Raw genomic sequence first — 26,788 nt, 5'->3', positions numbered from 1 at the left:
AGCCACACGTCTTTTGGGAAGTCTGAAGTCTTCTGCCAGCATTCAGTAGGTGTTCTGTAGGAGTTGTTCCATATGTAGATGTATTTCTGATGTATTTGTGGTGAGGAAGATGATCTCCACGTCTTAGTTCTCTGCCATCTTGAAGGTCCACCTACTGTGATAATGGGCTGATAACGCGGTTTCTCCAATTCCAAGAGAGAGGCATACTGTACAGTACTGTAATTCTTTGAAAGTGACCGATAGGTGGTAGTGACGGTAGTTCCTGCAGTCGCTGTGAGCTGCGGGTGGCTCTGCGGACAGCAAGGGCATCTCTGGATGCGTGGCTCATGCAGTGGTCACCCTTTGGATACAGCCCAGCTGTGCAGTGGCCTAGACCTTGGTGTGGCTGAGGGCTCTGTGCGAGCCTTTACTATTTTAAAGTGTGCACTTCAGTGATGGTTGTGCAACCATCACCACTATTTAATTCCAGAACATTTCCATTCCCTCAAAAAGGAACCCTGTACCTATAAGCAGTTAGTTCCAATTTCCCCTTCCACCAACTGTCTGGCAACCACTAATCTACTTTCTGACTTTATATATTTGCCTAATGTGGACATTTCATATAAGCAGAATCACTCTGTATGCAGCCTTGTGTCCATCTTCTTTCACTTACAATAATGTTTTCAAGTATATGGTGAACTTCATCATAATCATCATTGAAAGATATCTTACTTGAATATAATAAAACCATTTGCTCAGAGTGGTAATAAATACATGGAAAAATTAGAAGAGATCCAGCCTACGATTTGGAAGACTGTAGCTTTAGTGCTGATCTCTTCCTACTTTAACTTCTGAGGACTTCAGTCTCCTCTGCTATACAAAAGGGACATTAGATGAGATGACATCAAAGGTCTCTCATTTTTATTCCTGTTACTCCAGGAATCTCAAAGACACACAGACACACACTGCTTGTCTTCTTGGAAAAAATAATTGTTACAAAATTAATTACCTAGATTTGAAAACTTTAGTTCCTAACTTGATCTGGAGACAGAAAATCTGAGACAGCTGCTATCAATAACACTTTGACCTGATTATATATTCAGGAAGTTAATACCAGCTTCTTAATCAGTTGAGAAATAAAATAAAAGACAGCCTGAGCTGTTTGTATCAGTGTGGCTTTCCCTCCAGTTCTGAAAAGGGATAGTGTAATCAATGATTTCCATCATGACTTCCTCCCTGATTAAGAAAAAAAGCTCCATGCTTTAAAAAACTATTAGAAATTTGCATATTTTCACTATGCTTTTATACTTTTACCTTCCTATCTCATTCACTCCACATCTCCAGTATCTAGAACACTATCAGGTACAGGGTTAGCACTTCATATTCAATATTTGTTGAATGGATGGTGGATGGATGGATGGATGGATGGAAGCTGTATAATGAAAGGCTAATCCAAACAGTAAGGATGAAAAATACATGTTGACTTTTCTTCTCCGTTTCTTCTTACATGGGTAGAATAAATAAAAAATGCTAAACACTAAAGGGACAGTGATTCAGAACTAGAAATAAGTTTGTTTTATTAATTTTTATACAACACTAGATACAGTATATTTAGTAAGCTGCTTTGTCGCAGAAATTAATCAGCACCAGCTTATGGTTTAAATTACACAGAACCACAGTGTTAATGAAAATATGTGCATATTCTTTTTGGCTGTCTTAAAAATAAACACAAACAAAAATGTAAGTAAATGTCACCTAGTTCATTTTTACCACTCCTTGGAAGGAGATGAAGTGATTGTCATATGTTTTTTAAGTTTATGCTTAGCAAATATATACTATATATATATATGTATGTTTTTGTTGAAGACCAACGGTACAAGATTCTGAAAAGCTACACGCTATTGAGCTGAGTTAATGCCCTTGGATTAACTGGGACTTTTCCTGAGTTGGTATTCAAGTCTAGGGAGAAGAGTTGGGTGGCATTCAGGTCTTTCTTTCTGATGCTCTCTTTCACAGCTACAAATCAACCCTCATCTCTTCCTCCACTCTCCCCTTTCTTCCCCTTTCCTATAACCTCCCATCGCCATTCTACCATCACTCTATTTCCTTCCTTCCCATTCCCACCAGAACCTAAAGGATGACAGTAACCAATCAAGGTGGAAAGAACCATGACCGTCATTTACTTCTATTCCCCCATCAGTCAAAGCCCAATCATGAGAAGGAGATGAAGGTCATGATGAATATTGCCCAGCACCTACACTTGCCTGAATTAATGTTTTCATGATCAAGAATATTTTAAATATTCTTCTAGTATTTCTAGTTGCTATAAAAATCAAAGCAGTCTCTCTTTGTACTAACATTTGCAATTACATTTAAATATCACTGTCATGGCAGGAATGTAAAATAAAATCTACCATGCTGATCAGGTTCTACACAGTTGCCATGGTTCTGGATTTCCAGTTGTAAATAGTTAATATAGTTCTATAGTTCTAATATATTCCTCATTCCTTGAACTTTTACTTTCCCTCCTAGGATATAGCCCTTTAGGTAAACAACGCTTCATTTCTTTATTCGGCATCCCACCTTTCCACATTGCGGAAGCCAGTGGATCAGAAGGGATTTGAACTGATACAGAGAATGGGTTTTACATCTTTTGGTTAAACACCAGAAACTACTTGTGTCATACAGAAAACCTGTGTATCACAGCAGTCCAGAGCCTACTTGTGATATCTAAGGTAAGGAGCCTCCCAACTCCACAAAGATGCTGGAATTTAATAAGATGTAGAATGTCTAAATCTTATTCCAACCTCTTTTTGTAAATATTTCTATTAACCAAAATCTTGATAAATGAGCACAATTAAAACAAGCTTGTCATGTTTTATAACCAGAAACGGGACTGAATTTCTTCAGTCACTTTTAGTTTCTCTCGGGGTATTTTTATAATAAAACCTGCACCAAAACTTTGGTCCACTTAATAACTCCATTTTGATTCTGAAGTGACCCTGGTGCTCATATAGCAAGTCACATGTGGCGTAACCATATTTTTCAGGGATTATGAAAAGAGGAAAATTTTGAGTAAATGGTTTAGAAATTAATTTTTAATTTCCTGTAATTAAACCTTGATTTCAGAAGGGAGTCCTTGAAAGGCTGCAACATGCATCACTGCTACAAAATGTTTCACTCAGCAGCCATTATAAATTAATAAGGTACCTTTTCATTAGAGAATCAGGTTAACATGGCATTTCTACAAATATTAAATATTTAAGGGCTCAAAATTGTATCAAAATCCTTTCTGAGAAGATAGGCGTTCAAGAGCTCTGTTTTCAGTATTACTTTTCTTTGTTCATCAGCATAGTTCATTGGGACACTTTTGAGAAAGTCATATTTTTCTTCCATATGTTAATCATCATTCATATATGCTTTTTATTCCAAATGTCCTTGAGAAATGCCTGTCAGTACTATAAACATGAATGAAGAGAAAGGCTCATGTTACTTCAAATTTATCATGACCCTGTAAAGCTGGGGAAACCCAATCATTTGCTTTGGAATGGTGCACGATTCTTATTGGAAAAGGAGATCTGTCTTGTGAGTAGTGATGGGTAGACCTCTGACGGACAGGTAGACCCTGAATTCTTACCTGAACTAGAGCTTTGCAGATGAGTTTCCATCTGCCAGATTCTTCCATCTAAAGCCTTCCTTTTTCACCACAGAGAAGTCTCCTTTTTATCCACAGCCTCTCAGCTTTCACATTTGAAAGGGCTCCAAAGGGACAAAGCAACCCTTTGCAGTTCAACCTTGATTTAATGAACTGGCAGGGTGAGCTTCCCTCAGATTGAAGTGGTAGAAGCACCTGCAATATAGATTTCAGAATGGACTCATTTGAGGTATTGGGACCAAAAACATCCAAGGACCATGAAATTCATGTTGACTGAAATATGGGGTGAGGTCTCCAGAATAATCAAATCTTGTGCCATATAATACTTGGGGTTTTATTTTGGAAGGTATTGAGATGCAAAAATTTTATCTATTCCTATAAGAAACATTCATTTATCAATCTTCCTGGAACTATTTAACTGTGTTTCTTCTTTACTAGATAGAATCCTTCAAACATTATGATAAAAAAAAAGTACCAGTCAGTCATGACACCCTGTTTTCTATTGAGCCATGTGCACAAATCCTGGAAATAAATAGGTAAGAAATCCCAAGTGGGCACCTGTAGGGCCAGTTACATTTAGAGTTTCCTGGAGCACATATAATTGTGAGATTTGCCCTTCTTACAGTCCTTTGTTTGCCATTTTCCTTGTCTTTGAACCAAAACACAGTTCTTGCCAGGCTTTGAACGTTGAGGAGGCCCTCTCCTCCAGTTGGTGAAGGTCACAGGTTCACCGCCGATCCACTCCCAGTGGCCAGCATGCACTTGGTCATTCAAACCTAATGTGAACCAAAGAAGTGTGCCATAGGATTTTATTACATTTACAATTGGACATCATATCAACCTGTTATTCAAAGTTACGTAATCACATATAAATGTAGGCCTACGTTCTAAAACAAGGACTAGGACCTGGGAATCCTATAAGACACAAGTGAGAACATAAGGCTTTGGGGTCAGGCAGATTGGAATCCAAATCCTAGCTCCACCACTTGCTAGTTGAACATCCTTGGGCAGGTTATTTAACCTCTCTGAGTTCTCTGAGTTTTAGTTTTCTCATCTCAGAAGTGTATATCTAAATATATCTAAGCCTGTTTTGAGGATTAAAACGATAACACATATAAAACTCAGACATATAAGTGTTTAATAAATGGCAATTATTATTCATAGTATCCTACAGGCAGAACTCCTATCACACTCTTGTCTATTCTTCTTCCTCACGATTTAAATGTCTCGGTTTTCATATTTGAAAGTGGTTTACTAAGTATTATTTTTAGTCTGGAGCTTAAGGTTTTTTCAATCTGCTACAGTTCTAATAAAAAGCAGCTTTTCTCAACTTGTCTCTCTACTCCCACTGGCAGTTTTTTGAAAATTACACTTCAATGTTGTAAAGCTCTTGTAATTTTTCTTAAAGAAGCATTCCTCCTCCTGTCTTTCAGAATAGAAATAAAAATAATAGAATGAGAAAAGAATCCTCTGCAATAGGATGGCCTGGCAGCTCCCAAACCAAATTTGACCATGAAAACAGTCTTTGTTACATAGCATGTAACCCTCTCCCCACTGGTTCTCATTCTATATTTTGGGGTAGAATAAAATGAAGTATTTTTGGTTGGGAATGACTGTCTCCTCTGGACTGTTTGTTTGAATTATTGATCAGATGATGCTATGCCCAAGAACTTTTGGGGCATAGAGCCTTGACATCAGTCATTGTGGACATAGAGAAAATTTATCTTCCAGCCTTAATTTAATACTCTCAGATGATTTCAGAATTAGACACTCACTGAGTATTACAGAGATTTTGAGAAGCCAAGAGTGTATTTATTATAATTCCCTGAAATACAATACCTTTAAGGAGAGATGGTGAGAATAGTGACTTCAGTGCACCCTAAGAATTCTATTTCTAAACTGGCTTGAAAAGATTTGTATTACTGTCAAAACTGTAGAAAATATTAAAACTTCAGAAAACAAAGGCTAAAATTAAGATCATCTATAATTCTTAACTGGAGATACAAAAAAATTTCTAACTTTTTGGCTTATTTCTTTTTATGTCTATACATATAAGTATATATGTATGTATATCACACATATATACACTTCTTTTTTATTCTTAATTATTTCATGCTTCATATGGCTGTAGACAGTGCTTTTTCACTTAGCACCTTGCCACAAATGCAGTGCATTACATATTTTATATACAATATGCATTCAACATTGAATGAACTCATAAACATAAGGCATTTTGTCATGTCTTTAATATTTGATGCCTTACAAAAGCATTCAATATTAAATACTCTTTCATATGGCTATACTATAATTTATTTCACCATCCCCTATTTACAACTGTTTCTAATTTTTTACCTTTAGAAATAACATTTTAAAAATTCTCTTACTTATAAATTGAATCACATTCCACATTATTTCTTGGAGATAGATGCCTATAAATGAAAGTATTATGTAATTAAGATGAGTTTTAAAAGACAGGCTGTCCAACTGTCTAACCATTGCTTATTATTGTAAACCACAATTATTTGGACTATGGAAGGCAGACGTTCTCTTCGCGTTCTTGCCTCCCCCCTCAGGGCAGCACGGATACTTGCCTATCCAAAAGGGCTTTCTTCCACTGATGTCCCAAAGCCATTGCATATGCTGCCTGGAGAGGACAGTTACAAGGCTGCCCAGGTGACTAGGTGCAAACACACGAAAATGAGAGTGTCAGTGACAAGGAGTTCAACATTTCTGCTGATGTGAAATGCATAATGGAAATCAAAGATAGTTTAAAATAGAAAAAAAGCTATGTATGTAGAAAGAAATTTCTAAGATTTTAATACTCTATTTTTTTATATTAATGAGTATCTGCAGGGTGGGGTAGGTGACAGAAAAGAAAGTGATATTGTACTATAATATCTGGGCTTTAAAGCACAAATTCAATGGGTTTTAAACATCTTCTGAGAAAATCAGCAACTGCTTACTTATATAGATTAATTACTTAATGCCAAAAAATGACTCTTCTCATGGGAAGTTTATCTCTAAATGGCATAAATTTGGCAATTTCCCAGTTAATATGACCAGTAAGGTAACCCAAACTATTTGGATAAAATTACTTGAAGCCGACATTTTGAGCTTTGTGTGTCTAGTCAAATACCCCAATATTTGTGACTCTTTCTTCCCACCCAGAGAAACAGGCTCAGCCGCACTGTCAAACCTTCGTATGTTGTGCAAAAGTTAAAGCACCTGTTCTTACAAATATATATAAATATTTTCCCCAAAATATAATTCTATTTTTTAATACGTTTAAGGTATACAGCATAATGACTTGACTTACATATATAGTGAACTTTGATTACCACGATATGTTTAGTTAACACCCATCATTTCATACAGTTACAAAAAAGAAAAGAAAAGAAAAAAATGCTTTTCTCCTTGTGATGAGAACTCTTGGAATTCACTCTCTAAACAACTTTCAAATCTACCACACAGCAGTGTTAACAATAGTCATCATGTTATACATTACATCCCCTGTATTTACTTATAACTGGAAGTTTATGTCTTTTGATTACCTTCATCTAACTCTCCTACCTCACATCCCTCACCTCTGGTAACCACAAATCTGATCTCTTTTTCTTTGACTTTTTGTTTTTAGATTCCACATGTAAGTGAGATCATATATTATTTGTCTTTCTCTGTCTGACTTATTTCACTTAGCATAATGCCCTCAAGGTCCACTCGTGTTGTCCCAATTGGCAGGATTTCCTTATTTTTATGGCTGAATAATATTCCTCTGTGTGTGTGTGTGTGTGTGCACACATGCGCGCACGTGTGTACCACAATTTCTTTATCTGTTCATCTGTTGATGGACACCTGGGTCATTTCCATGTCTTGGCAGTTGTAAAAAATGCTGTTATAAACATGGGGGTGCAGATACATTTTGACATAGTATTTTCATTCCCTTCAGACATATTCCCAGAAGAGGAATTGCTGGGTCATATGGCAGTTCAATTTTTAACTTTTGAGGGGCCTCAATACTGTTTTCCATAGTGGCTGCACCATTTTACAATCCTACCAACAGTTTACACAGGTTTCCTTTTCTCCACATCCTTGCCAGTGTTTGTTATCTCTTGTCTTTTTGATGACAGACACTCTTAACAGGCATAAGAATTCCTTATGAATTGTTTTCGCAGCTAGCTGAATTATTCCTATAAGCAATATTTGATTCTATCTAATTCCCCAACAGTGTTCATTAAAAGCTCTTTAAAATGCTTTAAGTAAAAAGCCAATAAATAATTATTTTTTTTCTTTTCTTCTTTTTCTAATACAGAAAGTCTCAAAAAAAAAAAAAACCAAACAAACAAAATCACCTTGATCTTCTTGCCTGGTTAATATCTACTGATATTTTAAAAAGCAGGAAACATCATTAGTAATACATACTTGTCACAAGTTTAGACTGTTTAATTTTTTTTCATTTTGCCTGTATCTTTCCAAACTTTAGATTCATTTCTCTGCTTTTCCAGATCACGTAGAGTGAACATAATCTAACCTGTCTCTTAATGATTTTTTTCCTACTAATACAGTAGTTTAGTTTTGTATGATGCAGTGGTGACTTCTGGGCCTTCTGAGATATGTAGGCTCTTTCCCACTTCTCTGAATGTCCTTGGGCTGCCGGATTTGGGTTGTGTGACTTGGTTCTGACTTTATTACTTACTGTCAGCTCCTGTCTGACAGTTACAGCAGATATGATAGCCAATTTTTCTCCCCTCTCTCTCACATCGAATATGGTAATTCTGATGTGCTGCGGGTTTAGAACATGGAATATGAAATGTGTATAAAATATAGACTGCGGGAGGGCTTGAGGGGCTGCTTCAGTCAATGTGGTGTATTAGACAGAATGTGGGACACCTGGGTTCCACTTCCTGCTCTGTCCCCAATTTCCTTATGGATGTAATTTCTGCCTCAATGTCTTTATCAGGAAGGAACAGGTTTTATTCAAGGATATTTAACATCTCCTCCTGCTTTAAGATCCTTGAAACTATCTTTAAAAGATACTTTGTAAAATCCATTTTAGCTGGTCAAGTACAAGTTTGATTTCCTTTTTGATGCTATGAGAAGCAAAAAGTCCCAAAAGAGCAAAGAGGGGAAAACAGCTGTGTTTAGGCTAGGTAAAATGTTAGACCATAGTTATTTACAAAAAGAAATATTTAGGCATTTGTATGATGATTATTTTATAAAAATACCATTCATTTTCTTTTATACCCATATACAAATAAAATAGAGAATATTAACTATATAGATATGTATATATTATAGAGATATAAAAATAAAATATAGAGACACACACAAATAAAAATCTTTTGACAGCTCTGAAAGTTGAAGGCATTCAAAGTGTAGTATTAAGAACAGAAACCTTAATTTTTTCAGCTACAGAAATAAACATCTACTTCTTTGAAACTTTTTGATTAAATATAGATGTATTTTAGACTAAATCTTTAAGGAGAGGTCAGCAGGGGTTCCAGACACTCCTGTGGGAAAGCAAAATGGTTTCATAGATAATGATCTATAATAATAGAATTACCAAATGTACAATGACTGCCTAAGGAAATGAGCAGATGAGATTACAGTATGTAAATTCAAGAAATACCTAATCTAGGAGTCTGGCTCCTCTGGGCTAGAAAAATAATAAAACACCAATGGGGAGCAAAGGAGATTGGAGATAAAGATTGAGTTGAGTTAGCAATCTGATTAAGGACAAAGGATAGAGTAAAATTTGCTGTTCTTCTTGAAACACGGGTGTTGTAAATGACCATATGTAAAGGACCACCAGGTAGCAAGGGAGCCTGAGGAAACATAACCTAGAAATGAAAAATGGTCCCTGAGATGAAATAAAAACACTCTAGATGCATATTAATTCTAATTATAGAATCTAAAACCATCTCCTAAAAATATTCATGAGAAGGTAAATAGCCAGATTACAAAATGTTGAAACTATTAATTTTACATCACAGAAGGAATCGATAATTCCCAGAGGAATATTTATTTTTCAAGGGAAAGAGGTTGGAGAAGAGGACTAAATGAACCTGAAAAGTAATGGGTGAAGGGAAGCAGAGAGGCCCATAGAATGAATGAAAACATGTTGAATGACAGGGGAGGTCTTGGGGTTCAGAGAAAAATTATACTGAGGAGGTGGCCTTGTCATCCAAAAGTGTTTCTCTTAAAATGACTGATCCAAAAGAATGTGCAGATCTTTTATTTTTGTTTTAGTTTGCTTTTAATCTGCTGCTAGGCATTTGCTGGAATGCCTGTAACTAGTATTAACTGTTCTTGGGATAATCATTCTTATTGTCCTTTTGAAATAAAATGCATATTGAAGTATCATACAAAAGCCATCAGGTCAAATATTCATAGCCTTTTTTCACCTAAAATTTGAAAATTAGAAGCTTTTTATGATATTTTAAAAATCTCGGGCTTCCCTGGTGGCGCAGTGGTTGAGAATCTGCCTGCCAATGCAGGGGACACGGGTTCGAGCCCTGGTCTGGGAAGATCCCACATGCCGTGGAGCAACTGGGCCCGTGAGCCACAACTACTGAGCCTGCGCATCTGGAGCCTGTGCTCCGCAACAAGAGAGGCCGCAACAGTGAGAGGCCCGCGTACCACAATGAAGAGTGGCCCCCACACCACGATGAAGAGTAGCCCACGCTTGCCACAACTAGAGAAAGCCCTCGCACAGAAACGAAGACCCAACACAGCCAAAAATAAATAAATAAATTTATTTAAAAAAAAATAGAACAATCTGCCTAACAATAAACTGATTAATTTAGAAAAAAAAATCTCACACCAAATATATTTTACCTCTTAAACACCCTGGAATACTGTCAGAAATGGTGTTTGATAAATGCTTTAATTTCTGGATCAATATGGTAAATACATAACATGTAAGTCAAAATAGTTTATATTACTGATAGATACATAATATCACTCTCTAAAATATGATGGAAAAACTCCAGTTGCCCCCTGAAAACTTTCTCTTGTTCTGAAAGCTTTCTCAGTTTTACATCTAAAAAAAGTCTCAGTACTACAGTTAAAACAATTCCCTGAAACCAGAGGTTTATAAAATTAACTTCACAGTGATACGAAAAAATTAGTTCTGAAGCTGCTTATAACATAATGTTTGATCTGCTATATATGATCACTAATCCTCTTGAATTAATAGGGGAGATAGAAAATTTCCATCACTATTATACTGGATTTTATAATAGTTTACTGCAGAACAAAATACCTATTTATGTATTTCTTAATACCATTATTCTGAGATTATGATCTTCTAGGTTTTTGGTGTCAAAAAACATTTCTTATGAAATAATGGCAATTTAAGGTAATATTGTTGATGTCTTCATTTTGACAACCCTGTATTAGTCGCCCAATATCTTTTTTTTTTTTTTTTTTTTTTTTGTGGTACACGGGCCTCTCACTGTTGTGGCCTCTCCCGTTGCGGAGCGCAGGCTCAGCGGCCATGGCTCACGGACCCAGCTGCTCTGGGGCATGTGGGATCTTCCTGGACCGGGGCACAAACCCGTGTCCCCTGCATTGGCAGGCGGACTCTCAACCACTGTGCCACCAGGGAAGCCCCCAATATCTTTTTTATTTTACTGATCCATCTAATTACCCAAATCTGTTGTATTTCTATACACTAACAACAAAATAACAGAAAGAGAAACTAAGGCAATAATCCCATTTATTATTGCATCAAAAAGAATAAAATACTTAGGAATACCTAATGAGGCAAAAGACCTGTACTTAGAGAACTATGAGATGGTGATGAAACAAACTGAAGATGACAAACAGATGGAAACTTATACTGTGTTCTTGGATTGGAAGAATCAATATTGTTAAAATGACCATACTACCCAAGACAATCTACAGATTCAGTGCAATCCCTATCAAATTACCGATGGTATCTTTCATAGAACTGGAACAACAACAACAAAATTTAATTTGTATGGAAACAAAAAACACTCTGAATAGCCAAAACAATCTTGAGAAAGAAGAATGGAGCTCGAGGAATCACGATCCCTAACTTCAGACTATACTGCAAAGCTATAGTAATCAAAAGACTATGGTACTGGCACAAAAACACACACATAGATCAATGCAACAGGATAGAAAGCCAGAAATAAACCCACGCACTTATGGTCAATTAATCTATGACAAATGAGACAAGAATATACAGTGGAGAAAAGACAGCCTCTTCAATAAGTGGTGCTGGGAAAATCAGACAGCTACCTGTAAAAGAATGAAATTAGAACATTCTCTAACACCATATACAAAAATAAACTCAAAATGGATTAAATATCTAAATGTAAGACTGGATACTATAAAACTCCTAGAGAAAAACATAGGCAGAACACTCTTTCACATAAATCGCAGCAATATATTTGGATTTGTCTCCTAGAATAATGGAAACAAAAGCAAAAATAAACAAATGGGACCTAATTAAACTTAAAAGCTTTTGCATGGCAAAGGAAACCATAGCAAAATGAAAAGACAACCTACAGAATGGGAGAAAATATTTGCAAATAATGCTACCGACAGGGATTAATTCCCAAAATATATAAAGAGCTTATACAGATCAGTATCAAAAAAAGCCAAACAACCCAATTGAAAAATGGGCAGAAACCTAAATAGACATTTCTCCAAAGAAGACATACAGATGGCCAACAGACACATGAAAAGATGCTCAAGATTGCTAATTATTAGAGAAATGCAAATCAAAACTACAATAAGGTATCACCTCACACTGGTTAGAATGACCATCACCAAAAAGCTCACAAATAATAAATGCTGGAGTGGGTGGGGAAAAAAGGAACCCTCTTATACTGTTAATGGAAATGTAAATTGGTGCAGCCACTAAGGAGGTTCCTTAAAAAACTAAAAATAGAGTTACCATATAACCCAGCAGTCCCATTACTGGGCATATATCTGGAAAAGACAAAAACTCTAAGGTGAAAAGATTCATGAACCATGGTGTTCATAGCAGCACTATTTACAATAGCAAAGACATGGAAGCATCCTAAATGTGCATCAATAGATGAATGGATAAAGAAGAAATGGTATATATATACAATGGAATATTACTCAGCCACATGGTATATATATACAATGGAATATTACTCAGCCATAAAAAGGAATGAAATAGTGCCATTTGTAGCAACATGGATGCAACTAGAGATTATCATACTAAGTGAAGTAAGACAAAGACAAATATCATATGATATCACTTATGTACAGAATCTGAAAAAAAATGATACAAATGAACTTATTTACAAAACAGAAATAGACTCACAGACATAGAAAACAAACTCATGGTTACCAAAGGGGAAAAGAGGGGGGGAGGGATAAATCAGGAATTTGGGATTAACAGCTACACACTATTATATATAAAACTGATAGGGCCTCCCTGGTGGCGCAGTGGTTGAGAGTCCGCCTGCCGATGCAGGGGATACGGGTTCGTGCCCCGGTCTGGGAGGATCCCATATGCCGCGGAGCGGCTGGGCCCGTGAGCCATGGCCGCTGAGCCTGCGCGTCCGGAGCCTGTGCTCCGCAATGGGAGAGGCCACAACAGTGAGAGGCCCGCATACAGCAAAAAAAAAAAAAAAAAAAAAAAACTGATAAACAATAAGAACCTACTGTATAGCACAGGGAACTATATTCAATATTTTATAATAACGGATAATGGACAAGAATCTGAAAAAAGAATATAAATATATATACATATATATATGTAACTTGCTGTATACCTGAAACATTGTAAATCAACTATACTTCCATAAAAAATAAATTTGTAAAATAATGTTTCTATATTCTAAAGAAAAAATTAATTTATCAAGAAAATTTGTCTATTCCCTTTTTGATGGAGAAAATATACACAATTCCTATAAATCAATAACAAGAAGACAAATGACCCAAACTACTGTTATTAAAAAGGTTACTAATGAAATTCTTGTAAGTGCTTTTTTTTAAACATATATTATTATTTCTCTTGGGTAAATACCTAGGAGTAGAATTGCTAGGTCACAGGGCAGATGCATGTAACTTTATAAGAAACTGCAAGACAGTTCTACAAAGGGGTTGTACCATTTTACAATTCCACCAACAATAAATGAGAATTCCATTTGCTCTACAACATAGTCTTTGTGATTTTAACTATTCTAGTGGGTGTGAAGTGGTATTTTATTGTGGTTTTAATTTGCATTTCTCTGACATCTAATGGTGGTGGGCACCTTTTCATGTCTTTATTGACCAACTGTCTCTCTTTACTTGTGAAATCTCTAAGTCAATTGCTATTTTTTTTAACATCTTTATTGGAGTATAATTGCTTTACAATGGTGTGTTAGTTTCTGCTTTATAACAAAGTGAATCAGCTATACATATACATATATCCCCATATCTCTTCCCTCTTGCATCTCCCTCCCTTCCACCCTCCCTATCCCACCCCTCTAGGTGGTCACAAAGCACCGAGCTGATCTCCCTGTGCTATGTGGCTGCTTCCCACTAGCTATCGGTTTTACATTTGGTAGTGTATATGCTATTTTTTTAAAATCTGGTTGTCTTTTTGTCATTGATTTGTAGGAGATGTTTATATTTTCTGGATTTGACACCTTTATCAGATACATGATTTGAGATGAGCTTTTCCCAAATGTGGTCTAACCTTTCATTTTCTTAATAGTGTCTTTAGGTGAACATAACTTTTAAAATTTGATGAAGTGCAAAATCTGACTGATATCTACCAGCGATTTACCTAGTCTCAATTTCTAGCCATGGAACATATTAGTCTAATTGCATTGCTTTGGATAATATCCAGGGAGGCAAAAAGGAGGGTCAGGGATAGTTACATATGCATTTTTAAAGTCCGCCTCAGCTAGATAAATTTTGTTGTCATTATCTGACCACGAGTCATCTTTCACTGAGTGTTCTGTTATCCAATCACCCTTTGTCCAACTCGTCTGGTTTCATAATCATCAATGCCTCTTACATTGTTATAGGCCTGATGCTGTAAGACTTTTCATTGCTATGTATTTTCAAATCAGTGGGCAGGAATTACTGTTTAATAAATATAGAATCTGCAACACTGCTGACTCAGAGAATCTCCTTCTGACTTTCCCCAAAAGTTTAAGACAGAGAGTCTAAAAAATAGAACTGTGATATGCGGATATATGTATACATATAGCTGATTCATTTTGTTATACAGCAGAAACTAACACAACATTGTGAAGCAATTATACTCCAATAAAGATGTTAAAAAATATAGAACTGTGGCAATGGCACAGTTTTATCATAAAAGAGCTAAGTCAAAATACATTATTAAGGTCAGCCCAAATCCATTCTGAACTACAGAGCTCCCTCTAAGCTCCTAAAACAAAGCCAGGTAGACATCAGACACTCAACACTTGAATAAATGAAGCAACATTACAGTTCCATGAGAAAACAGAGAAACATCAGCAAAGAAACATCAATCAAATGTGAAACAGGGTTTCTTACTGTTCCCTGCAAGCTTGGGCGGCTATGATCCAGGTGCCCTTCTGCTCTGTGATCAAGGAGTGGCAGTAGCCTAAGTGATGGTGCCACCCAGCTGGGCATGATTTATCTTCCACCTGAAAAATAGTTGTCCATGTTCACATTATAATGGTCTTTACAATCTAGAGTCTGTTCTCAGCATAGAGAGTCCTATGAGTCCCCTAATGTGAGTAATTTTGTCACCAGAAAGGAGGTCAGCCTTAATCCCGATCCTCCACTTTGAGAAATGCAATGGTTTTTTATGGAACACACTGGTAAAGTCAGCAGTGTTTTAATTTTACACTTTGACATTATGATAATTGAATAAAATAAGTAAACATCTTTTCAAATTGTATTGCTTAACTAATGTGTTTTGTGATTTTTAAAACACCAACTGGCCATCTTTTCCTCTTCACCTTCGAAGTGTAACAGAGCAGGCCGAGGTAGCAGGAGTGGACAGGGCACTCCCTCTCTCTCAGCTTATCATGGGACATGCTGCAAGTAAAGGTACTTGGCTGCTCGGCCTGTGTCCCACCTTGGTGTGAGGGCTCCAAGATTTCCAGGCAATTCCATTGCACTTATACAGCTTTTGGAGGCTTTCTTCAAAGTGGAAGAGTCCCTTTAATTCCAGTGTGCAGTTCTTTGGAAATGAGGGCAAACGGTCCTATGGCAAGGAAAGGTGATTTAGACCTGATGTAAGTTGATCACACTCGTACCTCTTTTAGGTCATCATTTGTTGAGTAGCATTTGTGTTGTGTCAACTATCCCCAAGCTTGAAGGCTGTTTTATGACCCAGAACACAGCTTGTTGTAAAGTGAATAGGAAGTGAAGAGATTTTCATACCTGTTGGGGGAAGTGTGAGCCGGTTGTGGATTCCTCCTTATCTGCTTGAGTCAGTTCTGCCACTTTGATTGTCTTTTGCGGCTGACTAACAATGGATACTTTGGCCTTACTTCTGTGAGTTGAGGAACTGTCATCCTCCAGTTTCAGGGAAATCATTCCATGATACTTGAGGAAATCAACAAACAACAATCAAGAAAAAATAAACACCAAGAGAGCAAACAGAAACATTTGTGGCAAAAATGAGCAATCCAAAAATTGGATCAAAACAAAAACATAAAAGGTGTATTTTCTTTTCTGACCACCCAAGCCTCTAAAACAAATTTCAAAACATGTTTTTAAGAGAAATACATAAATATAATAGTTAGGAAAGGTAGTTTCACTAAATATTTTGTATCCATAAATATAAGAAATTTAGCAGTTCTCTCAGACTATGCTTACATTGTAGATGATGTCTGTTCCATTTCTATAAACAGAGGATGGATGGACCTGAAATCAAGAGAGAACAAAATATGAAAAAAATTGACTTGAATAATAATTAGCAGTAGGGTAAAACCCTTCCAATAAGATATTTTTAATGATTGAAAAATTTTAAAACATATGTTTTTCTTAAGATTTTCCATGCCTAAATCATTGGAATTTTTATAAAATCACTGGACCAAATGGCACTTTATCAATATTGACTCATCTATTCTTAGTCCCAGTTAGAGAGAAAAAACATCCTTATTTTCTTGGTACATCTACAGTACACAGAGGTCCAAGAAAACACACACACACACACACACACGCACACCCATGAGTGTGTGCCTGGTTAGAAAACTATGCTGATAATGTCAAAGCCATTGTTTCCACACCCAAGTAGATCATTTAATCTCATTCTATTTCAGCGTCACTGGTCATTCCCTATCTGTCTTGATCACAAAAGGAACCAAAGCAGAAATCATATGGATGAGTCAGAATATCTATCACCTCAGTCAGTACAGTAAATGAAGTAGGGCAGCATTATGATATTTGTATACAAAAGGCACTTCATGATGGTATAAGGAACCGTGAAAATCACCATGGCCCTCAGTCACTGTGAGAACCAGAACAGCTTCCACAGTGTTTCAGAATACTTATTAAGATCTTTTGATCCTTTCAGTATGCACTCCACACATCAAAACCAAAGAGGTCCCCATCCTTACTCTTTTGCCATTTGCTTGGGTCCTAAGCTTCATTAGAGAAAGATCTTCAGAGTCAAAGTCCCGCAGGGTGTCTCCCCTGGCGACTGCTAGCTGCTTGGAAGATGGAAGGGGTCTTCTTTCCGGATGAAAGGAACCAGAAGTGGTGCGTGAGGAAGCCCCTGGGGAGAGCAGGCTCCAAATGCCCTTCTCCCATGCATTGGGCATGTTTGCATTGAAGGCATATGAAGGATGGCACTGTCCTGGAGGCACACAACATGGCAGGTCAGTTCATTTTACACAAACAGATAACTGATCACATGGAGAAAGTCCCTGGAGCAGCTTGTCATTAAACTCAGATGGATGATTTTCCCACCAGATGTTGCCTTTCTGCCATTTGCCAGAAACCCCTTTACTCTTCATCAGTGTCCATCCAAAAAAGCTGTGCCCTTCTGCACATCTACAGGGTGACTATAAGTCATGAAATTGATTTCACGAACCACAGATGAAAGTCACTGTCATGATTTTATAATCATCCCATCTACTTGGGCAATAGCCTCCCTTCATATTATACAACTCCTCCATATTATCAGGTTTACTCCCTGATCAAGTATCATTGCACAGGGCCTCCCTGGTGGCGCAGTGGTTAAGAGTCCGCCTGCCGATGCAGGGGATACGGGTTCGTGCCCCGGTCTGGGAGGATCCCATATGCCGCGGAGCGGCTGGGCCCGTGAGCCATGGCCGCTGGGCCTGCGCATCCGGAGCCTGTGCTCCGCAACGGGAGAGGCCACAACAGTGAGAGGCCCGCATACAGCAAAAAGAAAAAAAAAAAAAAAGTATCATTGCACAAACACTTTAAAGTGTTCATCTTTTCCCCAATCTCCCAGAGGTAGAAACTGGAATTGTTTGAAGATGTCAGCGAAATCAAGTAACAGTTATAAAAATGAGCATTTAACTGTTACAGAACAAAGATCCACTAAATCTTAATGGAGCTCCTTTGATTAGAAATATTGCCAATTAGTATGAAAAAATTCTAAACCTAGCAGCCTCGTCTGGATACTTTACACTTCATGCGTAAAGTGTGTATTTTATGTATTTATGTACTAAATGTGACCAGAAAATTCTACTGAAAAAGAAATGAATTTGGTAAGGTAAGGGGGTATGGGAGAGATGCTATGGTAAAGGAAAGAGGATAGTGTCTATTTTTATTATAGGATGAGAAAGAGGAGATAATAAATTTCAGGTAAGAAAAACATGCGGCCTGTAGGGCATGACGTGTAAAAATAGGAAGGTGAGACCAAGCATAGTAACTGGACACTTGTCAACTGCTAAATAGACAAATAAGTAGAAGGTATTTGGCAGGAAAAATGTCAGAGCACCAAAGCTTTGGGCTGCTCTTTATTTTATTTAGTTCACACGTTGTTCTTTAGCATATACTATCCAGGGCCTATTTGGCTCTGCAATCCAAGGTTATTCATTAATATTCTCCAGCTGCTCCTGAATCCCCAAGCCAGCTGCAACCTTCACATCTATTTTTCTCCAATTCCTTCCTGTCAGAATTTTCAGGGTCACACTACAGTGGGGACTCAGAATTTAGGCCTTAAGAGCTCTCTTTAACAGAGGAAGATAATTACAGCCCTATAAACTCTGGGGGAAAATAATTGTGGATAGATTCTCACCAACATTGTTTCCCCCTTGGTGAGAACAACAAACGGGTGAGGAAAAAAACAACGAAGCACTGACTTGTTGCTTTTCTCAAATGGGCATTCTTAGCAGGAGGAAAACCGCAGGAAGCAGAAACCAGAATAAAGGGCCTACATCACGACTGAGGTTGCTTTCTTGACAAGAAATTAAGCATTTTGATTTGAAGGTGTTATCAAGCACGCTGGCTGTTGAAAGCAAGCAGCTACAGTGCCAGGACTGCTCCTGATTTCAAGATGAGGATCAAAAGAATACCTCCTTTTGAGTCCAAAATTTTCACTGCAGTTTTTGTCTTTGTGCCAAGAACCGCATTCACGGGGGAGTTCAGAATTACTTCAAAGACCTCATCATCTTCCTCTAATCCGTCATAGGTAATTGCTATATTCCACATCTTAGTTGACATTCCTACAAGAAGGAAACATTTTAATTACTCTTTAATTGCTATTTCAATCACCTAGGTGTCAGAGAAATATATTAATTAACATGTCTACAGCTAGACTGCAGTAGCCTGAGTGAGCTATTGTACTGCTACCAACTCGCTGAAGTCGTGCTGTTCTCCTAAATAATATTAAAAGACCACATTTGTTCCTGGACAATGATGATTCCCTTTAAATGCAAACACTGTAACGAAAAAGGCAAGCTGCATTAGGAAAGGGATGAACAAAAAATGGTGAGCAGTTGAGATCTAAGACAATTTTTTCCTGACCTGCCCCTTCTCTCCTTAAGAATAAACAAGTACTGCAATCTTTAAATCTTAATAGTTTGAAAAACCTTAAGATGTTGATGCAGACAGTCAGAAGTGATTATTGGATGGTACTTCATGCTATTCACAGAAATGATTGATTTCTAACGACAGCTGCTTCCATCGGCTGCCCTACTTCCTGAGATCCTTCTAGCCCACAAATGCTTTTTCTGATGATGTAATACTCAGGAGTTTGATAACCTCCTACAGAGAATTTATAGGCTGGGGGGTTCTTGAAATAGACGGAGCCAATTTTTTTTTTCTCTTTCTGTCTGCCTCTGTTCATCGAGTTACAATCAAGCTTGGTTCACAGTAACTTTGCGAACTTAATGCAAAACAGTTTTGATGTTACAAACATATCCCCAGCTCTCCTGTCACCACTAAGATGGGATGCAAAGCAACCCCAGAAACACAAAATATTAAAGGTGGAAGAAACTTCTGAGATTGTCAAATCTTGACCAGTTTCCATGACGTGGATAGCGGGGCATCCCCCATGGGTTTATTTTAGAAGAAAAAGAGTTGGCAGGAAAGAAAGTACTGTTTAGTGAAGAAAGATGGCTCAGTTTTAAGGGGAAAAAGATAAACTTATGGTTTAACCTTTGAGGACTAAGTTCTGAAACTTTATTCTGTGTCATTTACTCATTGGCTATTTGAGTGCTTTTATTCCCATAAACCCATCTGTATAAGCAGTTAAACATTTTTTTCTAGTCTTCTCATCTGAAAATCGGATTCTTTTCTCCTTGCAGGTTGCTTTCTACAGATTTATGCCTCTCAGTTGTGCTAGCTAGATGATGGCCTCCTTCTTGAAGGTATGTTGCTTATAGAGTTCATCATGGAATCAAAGTCTCATCAATACCCAACAGAATCCAATGGAAAGAGGAAACTGTTCACTTATCCTACTCTTGCCTGCACTTAGAGAGAAAAATTAAGGGTCTTTGAAATAATTTTATTAAAAAAAAATAGGCTGACAGGTAATTTGTTAAGCTTTCAGTATCCACTGAGTTCTTTTTTTTTTCTGAACTTTTTTTTTTTAATGTTTTCAAGTCTCATCCATGTTGTAACATGTATTAGTCCTTCACTGATTTTTTTTTGGCCACGTTGGGTCTTTGTTGCTGTGCGCGGGCTATCTCTGGTTGCAGCGAGCAGGGGCTGCTCTTTGTTGCAGTGCGTAGGCTTCTCATTGTGGTGGCTTCTCTTATTGCGGAGCATGGGTTCTAGGCACACAGGCTTCAGTAGTTGTGGCTCGCTGGCTCTATAGCACAGGCTCAGTAGTGTGGCACACTTAGCTGCTCCGTGGCATGTGGGATCTTCCCAGACCAGGGATCGAAACCGTGTCCCCTGCATTGGCAGGCGGATTCTTAACCACTGCGCCACCAGGGAAGTCCCTCCACTGAGTTCTTAAATCAATTACTTACATAGCCTTTACAAAGACAAAATTTGAAGCATTTAATATAAACTACATAACTCCCACCTCATGGCTGGATGAATCAGTCCATCAAAATATATATTTTGTATTGATTATGTGCTTGCCTTTGGTGGATGCTAGGGAGAATACTAGAGGTATAACATAAGGAAGCCCTGACATAAAGGAATTTAAAACCTTCTTGAAGAGACAAGATGTAAATACCAGAAAAGTCAATTATTCCAGGTTGTGTATAATTAGCTGCCAAAAGATACAGAATAGATGGTAAATACTACATGTATGTGAGCTCCAGAGTTGGAAGGACCTGGGAGGAAATGGGAAAACAACAGAAGCAAAGTCAGTTAGATAGCAAAGCAGAGACCTTGATCAGGAGGGCTGAGCAGATTACCTGGCTGGAGTAGAGAGGTCATGCCAGGGAAGAGAGGTGGTAGGTAGCGCTGGCATTTTGTAGCCAGACTGCAGAGAGCCCTCGACACTAGGTGGTCAGACTCAGACTTTAAACCACAGGCAACAGGGAAGGCTCTTGAAAATGGATGTCTTAAAAACATGAACCTGAAAGTGTTATGTGGGAAGATTTAGGGGCCCAGGCAGACAAGCAGAGAGCCTAGAAGTTGGGAATCCACGTAGGCAGCTGTTGTAATAAATTGGCATGAAGAGAAAAGAGACTTGACAATGAAGAAGGCATATGAATACTAAGGTTTTAATATTCAGAGAGCTGTTTTGACTCTCAAAGCCCATAAAGTTAAGTGTTATTCAAATAAAAATCCAATACAAAAAAAATTTTTTCCCAAGCCCCAACCATTTGCCTTCTTATTTTAAGAACTGTTTAATAAATTATAGTAACCCTTCCCCCCACTGCCCCACCCACCCCCAAAAAACCTTAAAGTTTTTGTAAAACCTTACGAAGTAGAACCAGATGGTTAGAGAAGATCTATTCCACGTTTCATTTAAGTACTTTTGATTTGTTTGCCTGCATTTCAACTTTGTTTATATGTCTACCAGGTATGCACATAGGACCTCCTTTTTTAGGTTAATGAGATTAGAAATCAGAACTTTCTTAGTTTTTCTTTTTCCTTCCTCTCCAGCCTTCAAGGTGCAAAGTATTTGTGAAATCACGGTGATTATAAACAATTTCAGAAGGCATGAACTGGCTCCCTGTTCCCATGAAACAAAAGGTGCTGAAGAGGAGAGAGAGGTGTCAGGTTATGCAGACATAGCCCACTTTACAGAGTGGATATTTTCCTGCAAAACACATTTCACTATTGAAAGACATATTCTCAATGTTTTTCAGCAAATGCCATGTGAGAGAGCTGTTCTTTGGAAAACATTTTGACTCAGGCACAATGAACTCTCAATTAAGAATGCAGCAGACCTTTGAAGAACACTTATTTTAAAGGAAAACAATCATTTTCTTAAGAATATTTGCACTTTGACTCCAGATTATTCACAATAGCAGAAGGCAAAGTAGTCAGGGTTAGCTTTTGGTTTGGTACAAAGCTGCAAGGCAAGCTTGAGTGTAGCTCACTAGACTGAAAAGTCCCCCAGTTTCTCTTCAGCTCACTCCAAGAGCTCTCAAACCCTATGATATTCCACTGTCTTTGATTTCTCACCCTCTGTTTCCTCACCAATCATGGAAGCTGCTGTTTTTAAAGAAATGAACAGACTGCTTTGGGTGAAAGGGGTGGGAATGGGGATGAAGACACCAGATCTGAAAGAAGCAAGGATGAACAAGATGGGAGTAAATAAGTATTTACAGGACCTGTGGACACGGGGAATTCTAACATTCTCTAAAGGAAGACATCAGCTTATAAAAGTTTCTGGCCAGTAAGTTCCAAAGCAACGAACAGCCAAGTGTTGTTTCTTTTTCATTTATAAGCTATATTTATTTATTTTCTTAAAATGTCTAAATAGGGCTTCCCTGGTGGCGCAGTGGTTGAGAGTCCGCCTGCCGATGCAGGGGACACGGGTTCGTGCCTCGGTCCGGGAAGACCCCACATGCCGCGGAGCGGCTGGGCCCGTGAGCCATGGCCGCTGAGCCGGCGTGTCCGGAGCCTGTGCTTCGCAGCGGGAGAGGCCACAACAGTGAGAGGCCCGCGTACCACCAAAAAAAAAAAAGTCTAAATAGGGACTTCCCTGGTGGTCCAGTGGTTAAGACTTTGCGCTTCCATTGCAGGGGGCACAGGTTCAATCCTTGGTCAGGGAATTAAGATCCCGCATGCTGCATGGCGTGGCCAAAAAAAAGTCTAAATAATCTCTAAAATCATGACTATTTAGATCCTCAGAAGTCTTTAGTATCTACTGGAAGCAGCATGTAAACTCTTGAAAGCAAATGGGCACTCCCTCACCCAGTGGGGCTTGCAAGAGTTAGCTTCCCGGAGCTCCTCCAGTGTGATATCTTCTGGTTCCTATCAAACCAAACAGAGAACCTGGTGGGCTGCTCAAAATCCACCAAAAGCCAAAATCACTCCTGATCTTGTGACAAACAGACCTCAAATAATAAAGATGATATATGACAAGGACTCTTGCCTCTTGAAGAGAAGAAAGGCTGGACCTGCCTTAACATGAAGTACATAAAGAGCACAGAGCCAATGCATCAAATCCTTTCATCTTAGGGTTGATCAGAACCAGAGCCTGCAGCAACCCGAGGGTAAACTTCAAATACATATCAGGAATAGCTCTTCTCATCAAGGGTGGTCAGTCTGAGGAACAAAATTATGCAAGTCAGAAACTTAAATATCACAGGAAGGAGGCCAATAACAATATTGGGATTGTTGCATGTCAAATGTAAGGCTCTCTGTTATAGGTTGAGTTGTGTCACTCAAAAATCCCTATGTTTAAGTCCTAACTCTCAGTACCTCAGACTGTGACCTTATTTGGAAATAAGGGCATTACAGATGTAATTCAGATGGGAGTCACACTAGAGTAGAGTGGACCCCTAGTCTATTATGACTGGTGTCAGTATACAAAGGGGAAATTTGGACACAGACACAAACAAGGAGAACATCCTATGGAGACAAAGGCAGAGATCCAGTGATGCAACAGAAGCCAAGGAAGGCCAGAGATTCCAGCAAAGCACCAGAGCATGGAAAAGAGGAATGGAACAGATTCCCTCTCAGCCCTTAGAAGGAATCAACCCTGCCCACATCATGATCTTGAACTTCTAGTGTCCAGAACTATTAGAAAAATAATTCTTGTTTTTAAGCTACCAGGTTTGTGATACTTTATTAGGGTAGCCCCAGCAAACGAATACAGTCACTAAACATCGTACAACTTGTGGTGAACTGCAGAAAGGCATTTCTTTTCTACGTTTATTTTTTTATTTTTTTTATTTTTTGGTTGTGCTGGGTCTTAGTTGTGGCAGGTGGGCTCCTTAGTTGCGGCTCACTGGCTCCTTAGTTGTGGCATGCAGCCTACTTAGTTGTGGCACGTGAACTCTTTGTCATGGCATGCATGTAGGATCTAGTTCCCCAATGCGGGATTGAATCCAGGCCCCGCACATTGGAAGCGTGGAGTGCTAACCACTGCGCCAGCAGGGAAGTCTCCTCTACGTTTACTATTAAGGTTGTCAGTTTTGGAGTGGTAACGGTATTCAGGCCATTTTGTTTTGCCTTTGCCCAAAACTTCATGCGTCAGTGGCAGACAATGGCTAAAGTCTTTTTTTTTTTTTTTTTTTTTTTTGCGGTATGTGGGCCTCTCACTGCTGTGGCCCCTCCCGTTGCGGAGCGCAGGCTCCAGATGCGCAGGCCCAGCGGCCATGGCTCACGGGCCCAGCCGCTCCGCGGCATATGGGATCCTCCCAGACCGGGGCACGAACCCGTGTCCCCTGCATCGGCAGGCGGACTCTCAACCACTGCGCCACCAGGGAGGCCCCAATGGCTAAAGTCTTGATTGGATGGCCTGTTCTCAGAATGCAGAACACCTCCTCTGCAGGGGAGCAGAAAGCCACACGCCCTGGATGCTTCTCAAGGCCTTTTCCTTTTTTTTTTTTTTCCTGCGATACGCGGGCCTGTCACTGTTATGGCCTCTCCCGTTGAGGAGCACAGGCTCCGGACGCGCAGGCTCAGCAGCCATGGCTCACGGGCCCAGCCGCTCCGTGCCATGTGGGATCTTCCCAGACCGGGGCACGAACCCGTGTCCCCTGCATCGGCAGGCGGACTCTCAACCACTGTGCCACCAGGGAAGCCCAAGGCCTTTTCCTTTTGTTCCTGGACAGGTGATCTAGGTCCATTCCATGCCAGAGGGAAAGAGAGACAACCATGCAGTGCAGTGAGGGAGAGCTACTGGTTCCCATCTACAGAAACCAGGGAAAGGGGCATGACTCCCGCCTTGGTGCTTAAGGCACAGTTAGCCAAATGTATGTCTGTCCTGCAGTTTAAGTCCCCTTCTTCTGCTACCAAGTCCCCTAGGAAGTCTTTCAGGATTTTCCTTAGCCAGAACAATGGTACATCCTTGGGGTCACAATGTACTCTATCAGTGAGTTGTTTTCATGTCTATATTTCTCACAGGATAGAACATCCTTGAGAACAGGCCCCATGTTTTTGTATTCCCTTTTGCACCTACCAAAATTTTTCAAAATGCTTAAAACAAAACAGGTGTTATCTAATTAAATAATAATTTCCCCTGGAATCTGTTCATATCAGCCTATTCTAAGAGAGATAATTTAGAAATGACCCTTTAGGAACCCACAAGACTATAACATTCAAAAAATTTCCATTAAAATATGAGGCAATTACATTATTTCAGCTTTGTGTCAGACCTCTGAATAATTTTTTTAAATGGCATTTTTTCTGGATTTTTGGATGTTTGCTTTAATATTTTATATATTTTGTTACGATCTCTCTTCTCATTTTAAATAAATACTCACTAGTAATAACATAAAATATGAGGGGCAAAACCTCAAGTACAAACTCGTCTCTCTGGGAGAGGGGTGATCCCGTTCCCTGAGGAGTTCCTAGCTGGCTGAAGCTGCGTAATAGTCTGTCTTTTCCACAATCTCCAGACTTTCTTACAAAAACATGAAACAGAGTGTAGACACAAAACGTACCTGGGTCAAACTGAATCAGCTTAGATGGAGTCACAGTGAAATCCTTTCCAGCTGTAGCCGACACTTGGTTGACCTTAAGAGGGGAAAAAAAATCTTTTTTTTAAATAAAAATAAATATTCTGTAATAAAAAACATCTAGTCTAATCTCATACTAGACTAAACTCATGCTCTTAAATCTGTTTTTAACATTTTTTTATTATAATACATCATTTTTGACCCATCTTCCTTTTTTTTTTTTTTCTTTTTTTTGCGGTATGCGGGCCTTTCACTGTTGTGGCCTCTCCCGTTGTGGAGCACAGGCTCCGGATGCGCAGGCCCAGCGGCCATGGCTCACGGGCCCAGCCGCTCCGCGGCATATGGGATCCTCCCAGACCGGGGCACGAACCCGTATCCCCTGCATCGGCAGGCGGACTCCCAACCACTGCACCACCAGGGAGGCCCCCATCTTCCTTAAAGTTAACTTTTTCCTAGACTAATATCAATGGAAGTAAACATAAAACTTTAGTTTTATTTTTTTCTTCTCCTTTATAAATGATTTGGTTATTGGAGAAAGTAATGTGAATTTTAAACACTGTATTTCTCTTTGTTACAATATTTTATTTCATGGCCTTCCCTCTACCCCAACCAGGCCCTAAAATAATGCCTTGGAGGAAAGGGAGAAGGGCAGTGAAGCGAAGGAAAAGCGGGTACTGCTGACAGCCGGGGTGCT

General features: G+C 38.8%; 1 protein-coding gene across 1 annotated transcript in view; it reads right to left on the bottom strand.

The window, feature by feature from the left end:
• Positions 1-4,210: 4,210 nt before the first annotated feature.
• Positions 4,211-26,788, bottom strand: part of FREM1 (FRAS1 related extracellular matrix 1) — a 154,185-nt gene continuing 131,607 nt past the window's right edge. Inside the window, exons 28-36 of the mRNA XM_060101238.1 lie at positions 26,080-26,152; positions 19,126-19,275; positions 17,194-17,432; positions 16,451-16,498; positions 16,013-16,177; positions 15,705-15,833; positions 15,155-15,267; positions 6,226-6,311; positions 4,211-4,410 (exon numbers count right to left, since the gene is read on the bottom strand). Of these exons, the coding sequence (XP_059957221.1) occupies positions 4,211-4,410; positions 6,226-6,311; positions 15,155-15,267; positions 15,705-15,833; positions 16,013-16,177; positions 16,451-16,498; positions 17,194-17,432; positions 19,126-19,275; positions 26,080-26,152 (1,203 nt within the window). The remainder of the gene's footprint in view (positions 4,411-6,225; positions 6,312-15,154; positions 15,268-15,704; positions 15,834-16,012; positions 16,178-16,450; positions 16,499-17,193; positions 17,433-19,125; positions 19,276-26,079; positions 26,153-26,788) is intronic.

This window comes from Mesoplodon densirostris, chromosome 6 (genome assembly GCF_025265405.1).
Source record: "Mesoplodon densirostris isolate mMesDen1 chromosome 6, mMesDen1 primary haplotype, whole genome shotgun sequence".
In the NCBI taxonomy this organism is placed as follows: domain Eukaryota; kingdom Metazoa; phylum Chordata; class Mammalia; order Artiodactyla; family Ziphiidae; genus Mesoplodon; species Mesoplodon densirostris.
Note: the sequence above shows the minus strand (reverse complement) of the source record. Positions and strands in the feature narration are given on the sequence as shown.